Here is a 9,809-nt window from a genome sequence, read left to right as displayed (position 1 = left end):
GGCCAAGATAAAAATAAATACCTTCTCTCAGACTTTAGGAAGCTCCCTCAGAGCCTCAGAGGACATCACACAACTATTTATAAGTCGAGTAGCATTCAGAGCAAGTCAACTAATCTCTCTATGTACAGTTATTATAAGCTACTGTTGTAGAAGTAATGAAATTTCATATTTCTAATTACACTAAGCTCACAGCAGAGCATTGCCCTGCAGGTTCCCCTGAGGTTAACCTGGCTACGTGACCAAGATAATAGCGCCGAGTAAAAGAATGTCATATTGGAAAGACCATTACTTTAGCGAGACTGTTCCCAGAAACCCTATATCGAACAGATGTATACAAAAGATAAGGCAGTGTCTACATAAGCTCAAATAACACCACATTTCTAATGCGGTCTTTCAACACCCAACTTCAAAAAACATGGAGTTAGAGCTCAATGTGGAGACTGAATGAATGTGTGTGGGTCACATATGGCAAAATATACTTTTTTTTTTGGTTCCCATTTTGCACAGTGGATGTAAATATTGGAACCAAGGTCTGCTAATAATCTATAGGAGCGGTGTCGCTTCCACCATCTTTGTTTTTTAACAAAGTTAACCATTCTAGCTTGAGATTTTCGGACTCGGCCAAAATGACATGGACGTGGACTCGGTCAAGCAAACGGGGCTGGGTTTCCAGAAGAGCCATGGTGGGAGAACAAGCCAGTCTTTGTTAAAAAAAAAAAAAAAAAAAAAAAAAACAGCTTTAGTATCGCAGAGGAGAGAGAAGCCATTGTGCTTTAGAAAAAAAAAGCCTCCTTATGGTTCATGTCCTCAGATTGTAATGGATCCTCAGCCCAGTTTAACAAACGCAACTCACTCCAGCCGACAGTATATGCATGTCAATGGGCCCGGCTTCTGGAAATGAGCTGCCTTGTTGCCGTCAGCTTATCAAGTACAAGACAAACTACCTCCAATCCACCCGGAGCAAGATAGGACAAAGTGAGGAGGCGAAGCTAATTCCAGTTTCAATGAAAACTTATTTCTGATGCGCATGTGAGAATATACAAGTGAAGGTGAACCAGTTCAGATAATGACCCGTTTAAGCCGACTGAAGCCTTTAGAAACAAATATTAGAAAGTAAAGTAGTGGCATTTCAGGCCAAGGTTTGAATAAAATAACCACGATACAAAAAATAAATGTAGTTTCAGGTTTTTTTTAATTTCACAAAAATGAATCGTCTGTTCCTGAAAAGAGAGACAGATACTCTAGAAAACACTGAATGCAGAGTTCTCCCTTTACAGATGTTTTTTTAAGAACATGTCATGGTTCATTTTAGGCACTTCATATAACTTTATCATAACAACATTCCCTTTCTGAACAACAAATACATCTTTGGTCCAGTATGTCATTAAAAAAAAAAAGAAAAAGAAAATTATAATAAAGCCAGCCGAAAATATCACCGGCTTCAAGGTTCATTTCCTCCCCCCCCAAAAAATATTTTTTTGACATATATAAAGCTTCATCAAGACTTTAATACTTAAAGAAGATATCATCGCTACATCTCAGAAATGACCAGCAATCTCACAGATGTTTTGCAAGAGAATACGAGTGAGGAAAATGTGTGTGTGTGTGTGTGTGTGGGCGCAATCGGATGTACAGCAGTACAGGATTGTTTTAGTCAAGTCACATTTGGCATGAATTTCTTTTTTTTTTCTTTCTTTTTTTTACATATTCTTTTCTCTCATCATCTTCAGTCCCACCTCCAGCCAGTTCAGCTACACGGCAGCCACGTCCCGTACGAGTTACTGCACGGCGAAAGCGGCGGCGGCTGCACGTGCGCAATGTAGTAGTTACTGAAGTTGATGTCCTGCACGTACGGCGCCGGCTGGTAGTAACACGTGACGTTCGTGACGGTGGGGATGGCGTTCTGCTCGGCCAGCACCTTCAGCGCCAGCATGGAGATGAGGCTGAGCGTCTGGCGCCGCTCGTGGCCCATCAGACACACGGTGCTCTCGTCCACGACTTGGTGAAGCGTCATCAGGCACTCGTACCGTTTGTGCTCCATGCCGGCAAAGTGGTTCTGCAGGTAGGCCTCCAGCTTCCGCTGCTGCTCCCCGATGTCGGAGAAGTCGATGAAGAAGCGCGAGCACATGTAGCGCTGCAGGTGCTTCATGTCCGCCTCCGAGGCCGGCGTGAAGCCCCGCACCAGCAGGTGGCAGTACTTCAACAAGCCGCCGCCTCGGATTTCTTCCGGGCTGCGCGTGGCTATGGTCCTCTGACACAGGTGGTCTATGGCCTCCTTGAAGTCCCCGTACACGCTCTCGCCGACCACGGTGGGGTGAAAGCTCTCGGACATGGCCGTCTCGGAGCAGCGGTCGAACAGCAGCAGAGAGTCCAGGCAAATCTGGAAGGAGTCCACGCTGAATTCAAACTGCCGGCGCAAGGAGTCCACGAATTTTAGCTCCACATTCTTGCCCGTGTTGTTGGACAGCGAGATGAGGCTCCAGCGGTCCGTGTCGTTGCAGACTTTCACCAGTTTCTGTACATAGGCCTCTTTGAGGGTCAGCGCCGAGATGCGCTCCTTGGAGACTCCGGCGGGCAAGAAGTCAAACAGGCAGTCCAGCACGACGTCCTTCACCAGGCGGAAGGCCTGGTCGTCTTTCAGCGACACGGCGAAGATCAGGTCCAGGTCCTTGTAGCCCAGCCCGGTGTCCTGATGGAGCACGTAGCTGGCGGCGGATCCGTTCAGCCGCACGTCTTTAACGCACACGCCCCTCTCCTCCAGCCTCGCCCGCACCACCTGAGCAGAGACGAGCAGAGACACGGCCGTTAAGGACATTTATAATGAAATTACAACGATTGGACAGGCGCTCCTCGAGTTGCGGATAAGCTCGACACGGGGCGAGTGGAAATCTATAAGCTGTAACGGCGAGATCGTCATTTCTGATTACAAAACTCCACTTCATCACCACCAGCCTCCGTTTCAATTAAACCCGAAAACAAAAACAGCAGCAGAACTCTGTGCTCCAGGTTCATAACGCCGTGTCCGAGCGTCTTATCTAATCACAAATAGTGATAAGATATATCATCTTGAAGTGGAACCAAAACTAAGTGAACACCGGCAGCCGAACCAGTGACGTCCAACCTTAAAAACAAATAAATAAAAAGATCTCCAGGCCCGGTGTCGCGCCCTCGGGTCATTAAGGGTCAGTGGCTTTTCCCTTTCTTTGTCCCAGTGACCCGTTTAACCCGTCTCGGCTCAGCCACATTGGAAGAGGAGGAGCTACAGCTGGACGTGTTGAGCCAACAGCACTGCTAGCAGTCACAACAGGGACATATGTCTGAAATAAAACAAACGTATTCAGCTTCGTTGCCTGAAGGGGGGGGGGGAATATACTCGACTCGTGCCATAAAAAACTATATTATTGTTCTCAAAACATTTGGAAGCAATCAAAGCGTCGAGTGGAAACTGAACTGCTTTTATATAGCAGCTTTCTAGCCTCCTGACCACACACACACAAATTCTACACTGATGAACTAATTCACACTCTCGCTCAGCCTTTGGGAGCAATTTAGGGTTCAGTATCTTTCCCCGAGAACGTGCTGAGAAGGAGCCGACGATCGAAGCGGCGATCGTCCGTTCAGAGGACGACCGGCCCCCCATCTCTGAGCCGCATCCGCCGAGACAACTCGACTCTGGTAACGAGTGAGATATTTACTCAGCGAACACACCAATGCCCGTCGCTGACTAACACAAACAAATGCCTGACGGACTACATGCAAGCTACACTTCACGTCATAATTTGCAGACTGTTCAAACATGTAAAACCTGAAGTACAAATTAGTTATCACATACACACACACACACACACACACACACACACACAATCCTAAATCTCCCCATTGGCACTGACCTCTCAGATTAGTGTCTGTTAACTCTCTCTCCCATGGTGATCAGATAACAAGCTGGCTCTATTTATACATACTGGGTCAGGCTATGGACAAACAAACATGTTAAAATAAGGCAAGTCAACCCCCTGCACACGCCAGTGTGTGAACGGATAAGATCATAATTGCGTAACTTGGCAGTCATAGCGTCGTCGTTCATCCATAAAGTGGTGCAGATGAGGTTCAAATTCCAAAATCAGAAGCAATAATATTGTGGCGTTTATGCGCTATGCGGTCCGTCAGCACAGTCAGAGCCAAATTCAGGGTTTGGCCCGCACTTGACACCTTTCCTCCTGCTGGCCTTCTGACTACAGGTGACACACACACGCACACACACATGTACACAGCTGACAACAAGTGAGAGGTTAAGCCTCCCTGGCGGTGAGACAACCGGTCCACATTGTGTAAGGCCTCTTGTGATGCACAACAGAGAAAAAGCATCAAAATCTATTACATGTACATTTAGGTTAACTAACTTAATTCTAGGTTGTCATTGAAGGAGATTGACTGTTCAAAATAAATCAAAAAATATGGCAGATTGGAGCGGAGTAAAATGGTTAGGGGTTTCCACAACGCCAGGAGAAACAGAGTCCCCACATGTTGAGGCCCAAACCTGCATTTAAGTCTCAGTGGAACATTCATCTTTGACTTTCCACAACCACAAACATGAAGCACCGGACTTCACGTGCTTGTTGATAGTCATTGAACAGCAATGTGTAAATTAAATAGGAGAAAAAGAAAAAAGATGCTATATGTTCATTCTGAAATTCTATCACTGCATTTATTTTGCGATTAATACTGAGCCAACCATCAAGAGACACAGCAAGAGAAATGGGATCCAGCCACAGTGTAGAAGTTGCTGGAAATGTGGAGGGGCCCATGGCACGTGGCCCTCTCAAACATTTTAAGTCAAACCAGAGGAGTTGCAACACCTCAGTGTTTCCTTCACTCAGTCGTTTGACTCATGAGCATGAAGCAGACCTTATTTAAGACATGCAGAACAGTCATGAGGATATTTATTTTAATAAAATCACTAAAAGAATACATTTTGAGACACAGATATGAAGAAAAAAAAAAGTAGAATGTAATGGGACATGAAAGTGGAGCAAGGGAGCATCCGAATAACCGATGGGTTGTAGGTGAAATCCTGCGCTTTGCAAAGAGCCTTCACGTACACATTTAATTCCACAGTGAGCCCATGACACACGTCGTAGTTCACGCGGTGGGTTCGTGTCACGTTACCTGGACAATCTGTCGCGGTTGCACGGACAGAGTGGGGAAGTTTCCTCGGCCGTGGATGGGCACCGCCTCCCCGAGGATCGCGTCCAGGCGCTGCACCTGATCCCAAGACAACACGCAGAACCGCCGACTCTGATCCGACGTGTCACCGCAAGACATGGCGTATTTTAGAGAAAGAAGAAAAGGGAAAGAAAAAAAAAAAAAAAAAAAGGAGAAATAAATCAGCAGATTGTGAATGAGCGCTTCCTCCCAGCTGTTCTCTCTTCAACGCGAGTGTGATATCCCCCGAGGAAAGGTCCTGTTAGTGCTGTGTGTGTGTGTGTCTGTGTGTGTGAAGTAGTTAAAAGTTTGTGGAGTCGGAGGTGCTGGAGGTGGGAGCTGCCGTTTCCCCGGTGTGTGTGTGTGTGCCGCTAAAATCCGGTCAGTCTGCAGAGAACCGATTCATCTGAGTGTTTAAAGCGTCCTCATTAGCATGAGCCCGCTGATTGGCTGCTGCGTTTGGTCATTGGTTATGGACGCCCCGCCCCCCCCCCCCGTCTGCAGGGAACGCCCTTTTCTGTGACGCAGTTGACAGACTCCTCCCCCTCTGTGCTCCGCTCCGCGTGCACCGTGCATGCTGACGGGGTTTTCCTTTAAAGCCATCAGCGCCACCAAAACGAGCTGTTGCTCTCATGCAGCAGCCATGTGAGAAATGAGCGTTTAGTCCTCTGCAATTTTGTCATTTTTTTGCGTCGTAAGTCCAAAAAATGACAGCGGTCCGATGATTACAGCTGTCCAAACACGACCTGTATGTATGTCTTTATTTGCTCAGAGAATGTTTGCGGTCTCGCTTAAGGCCTTGCTGAAAGGCACTTCAACAGACGCCACAAGTTACTTTGACCAAGCAAGATTACCCAGAAAACTACAACAACAAGCCAAGTTTACTCACCTCCAGGCCAGTGATTCACACTTGGCTTATTATGGACAGTTTAACTTTACTGAAGGACTGTCTCACCACCTGTTGTACTTCTACCTGCATGGATAAATAAAGAGAACATGGTTGTGACCGGTTCAACCAGTGAATTGTATTCCTGTTGTATTTTAATCATTTATAGAGATCTGAACAGGTAAAATTAACCAATAGGACCGAAGTCACAAGTCAAACCATTCCCTGCTTTTACATTTCCTGTCCTATTTGTTCCAAATAGCCCTACATTTCTTTACATTTTTGTATTTATTTTATTCATCCTCTTAGCCAAACCGTTTAACATAATTGCAAAACCCTAATTTATTGCAGATTATGTGCCATTGTGTGGGCTGCATGGTTTGTGATAGTGGCCGTAGCATTGTCGCTTCACAGCCAGAGGGGCCCGGGGTCGGATGCCGGTCTGTGTGGAGTTTGCATGTTCCACGTGTCAGCGATGGGTTCTCCGGGTTCCTCCCAGTCTTTCTAGACCAAATACATGCAGCCGGGGTGGAATTGGACTCTAAATTGCCCTCACAGGTGTGAATATATGTGAATGGTTGTCTGACATGTGCCCTGCGATACTCTGGCGACCTGTCCAGGTGAACCCTGCTTCCACCCGTCAGCTGGCAGCGGCTGCAGCGCCCGGATGGATTTATCAGACACGGACTTGACATCGTCTGAATGGCGAAGGGAAACACATGGCCTCAAACAAAATCTGTGTCAACTTCCTTCCGTCCATTTAGTTAGTGTTTGCATGCTAAGCTAGGCTATTTAGCTTCTAGACTAGCTTATCTGGTCTTACGTTCTTTCTCCATTGTGATTTTATTTAGCTACTGCCTTCTTCAAGTGCTATAAAAACACTTAATCATCACGATTATGGATCATTAATGTTTATTTTGTGATTATAGTTACAGGAAACAGGAAGTGTTGGTAAATTATTTAGCTAAGGCTATCTAAGGGTGCAAAGTAGATGGGGGCTCACAAGGGAGAGCTTCCTCTTAAGAAGACGTGAGATATGCGGAAAACAGGATTTGTACAACTTCTGGAGTGAGAGTTGCATCGTGAAGAGACCCCATGATATCAAAAAGTTCCTGATATGTGTGGCGTTTAAGTCGTGAGAGCGGCGCTGCACGGCGGCTGCATGATGCTACTGTCACATGGAGCAGTTAGTGTCTGGAGGCCGAAGCTAATCATTTAGCAACGGCTTGCACTATTCATGAAGCATAATAGAGGAACAAAGTGAGACTATCATTTTCCTCAGACTTCCGATAGGAACTTTAGACTATAAATCAATTAATATTACTATTTGTCTCAATGCAAACCAACACCAGTGGCTCATTATGCACAATAATAAATACTGTAGTGCATAAAACAATGACGTCTATGTTGGAACTACACATTGTCCTTTTAAAATAAAGATAATACTGTTACGTAGATCAGTTTTTCTTTTAAACCCATGTGCACAGATGTGACAATATCTCACTATTTCACTGAAATCCAGGAGCCGCGTGTCAACCGCAGAGTATTTAAACTACGATAGCAAGCAATGAAATGTTTAAAATGTTGCTTGCTGATCAAACATTGTAATAGTCCCTTATCATTTTTAGTAAATGGCCTTGTTTAAAGTAGGGTGGCCTTACCTTTGAGTTATTTGTTTATTCAGCCAACGGAAAATTAAAGGCTTTAACCCCCCATGTGGACAATCATTCATTCAATTAGCTCATGATTGTGCAGGGGTTTATGAAAAGGCTCCGATAACCCGTGATGCCCTTTAAGCTTTCCGTGTACGTTTCCAGATACCTCGCTGCCCCCTCTTTCCACTCTGCCTGCTTATCTGTGGTGCAGAGTGCTTTTTTATTTGTTTTTGGTGCAGATAGTGAGACATTCCTCTGGTCTGAACAGAACAATATCTCAGCTTGTTATGCCTAAAACTGCCAATCTGAAGCATACAAAGCTACTTACAGTACGACTTGAGTCATAAACATAATTCACACATATTAGACTGCTTTGTTTAGCTGCTGTCAGATGCATTCAATGTCCGTTTCTTCTGAGTCTTTCTATCTGATCATATTCTGCATGCAGTCTAATACATATTTTCTTCACTCAGTATCCTCCAGTGAAGGACCGGAGACAATAGCAGACATGACTCTGTGAGCGGTGAGAAGATTTTGCCAGTACGTAATTTGCCAGTGAGGTAAAAACTTCAGTAATTTCCTCTTTTTTTTAAAAAAATGACCCAAATGCGTCCTCATTCATCAAACGACTAACAAATCACACATGTGCGCACAGCATGTTAGTGCACCTGTAAAATGTTAACAAGCGAGTAAAGTTCATCTCATGATTGATCTGTGTGGGTTTTTTTAGTGACGCCGCCATAAAACGCAGAGCGGCCGACACACACACTCGTACGCACATTGTCTTCGTTAAACACGTGTGTGTGTGTGTGTGTGTGTGTGTATTCAGTTCACATCGTTGTCCACAACACACAGCAGGAAGTTGACAGTGTGTGTTTTTTTTGTTTTTTTTTACAAGCCTCCGAGAGGTCTGGTGGGTTCGTGGGGCACACTGTGGATGTCGGTCTCAGCGAGAAGAAGAAGAAGAAGAAGATGGCTTGAAAATCCTGTGATGTCAACATGATCCTGTTTCCCCTGGCAGCAGCATCCGCTTTTGGTTGTCGGGCAGCTGGGCAGAGGCGTCTCCAGCTGAGAGGCCTGCCGGGTGCCGATGTCAGACATCTGCGTCATACGATATATAAATAACCCTCCGTGTGGCAGCTGTGCATCCTGGGAGCAGAACCAGCATTTACCTGAATGTGAAACACTTGGGGGAAGGAGAGAGAACAGTGACGGGGGGGGGGGATTAAATGTCAGGCCGCTTGACATTCTCCGGTTCCCTCAGCGCCTCACAGGGAGGTCAAACGGATGTGAAGTCAGTACGTTCACGCAGGAGAGCGATTAACGCAAATAAAAAATGAAAGACTTCCTCAAATGGGTTCACTCACAGCTCTGTGTTTCATTCATATTCGCTTTGTGAGTTCATGATAATGCCTCTGGATCCTCTGTTTATCCCTGAGTTGACATCCTGCTGGAGCCATGACAACTGAGACTGTGAGCCTTGTAGGCGCGGTGAGTATTTAAACACACCTTTAACAAATGCTGCGTTAGACAGGCGTGTGTTCCGATCCTGAGCATGTAAACACTATGAAACCATCTGCTGGAGTCTCGAGTAAATGATATCAATAAAGCTCCTTTTTTGAAGTTCCTTTTCTTTCTCCATTTCTTTCTTCTTTTTTTTTTTTTTTTGGTGCTCACATGCAGCTATGAGGAATCAGACGAGAAGTCATTTGTGTTGCTGTCACACATCTTTCTCTGCCGTTGCATCCGGCCTCCGGCTTTACGTCTCAAGCGTGAGGACGAGATTAGACGTCACGGTCGTGTCGTAAAAAAAGCCCGGCTGAAGATCGATGATGCCAAACGACGAGCAGCCAAGTGTTACGACGACCAATCGAGCGAGGGCAGAGATAACGCTCCCGTCTGTCGCGCGGGATGAGTTGTGAAGCTCTTTTTCTCTCGCCCGTCTACCATTCAAGTGAATTATTTTTCCCGGGGAAAGACTTCCCTCATCTGTCACGGAGGTCATGTCATGCGAGAAGACAAGTCTTCGCTATTATTAGAGTGCGCATCATGCCAGACATGCTGGA

General features: G+C 45.7%; 1 protein-coding gene across 1 annotated transcript; it reads right to left on the bottom strand.

Annotated features, from left to right (window-relative positions):
* Positions 1–1,180: 1,180 nt before the first annotated feature.
* On the bottom strand, positions 1,181–5,576 carry tent5ba (terminal nucleotidyltransferase 5ba). Its single transcript, XM_068569824.1, has 2 exons — positions 5,167–5,576; positions 1,181–2,776 (listed from the first exon to the last, which is right to left on the bottom strand). Exons 1-2 carry the CDS (start codon positions 5,320–5,322, stop codon positions 1,748–1,750), a joined length of 1,185 nt encoding a protein of 394 aa, XP_068425925.1. The 5' UTR covers positions 5,323–5,576; the 3' UTR covers positions 1,181–1,747.
* Positions 5,577–9,809: the final 4,233 nt, after the last annotated feature.

This window comes from Clinocottus analis, unplaced genomic scaffold, assembly GCF_023055335.1.
Source record: "Clinocottus analis isolate CAN_PGR_092001 unplaced genomic scaffold, fCliAna1.0.p SCAF_9, whole genome shotgun sequence".
Classification (NCBI taxonomy): Eukaryota; Metazoa; Chordata; class Actinopteri; order Perciformes; family Cottidae; genus Clinocottus; species Clinocottus analis.
Note: the sequence above shows the minus strand (reverse complement) of the source record. Positions and strands in the feature narration are given on the sequence as shown.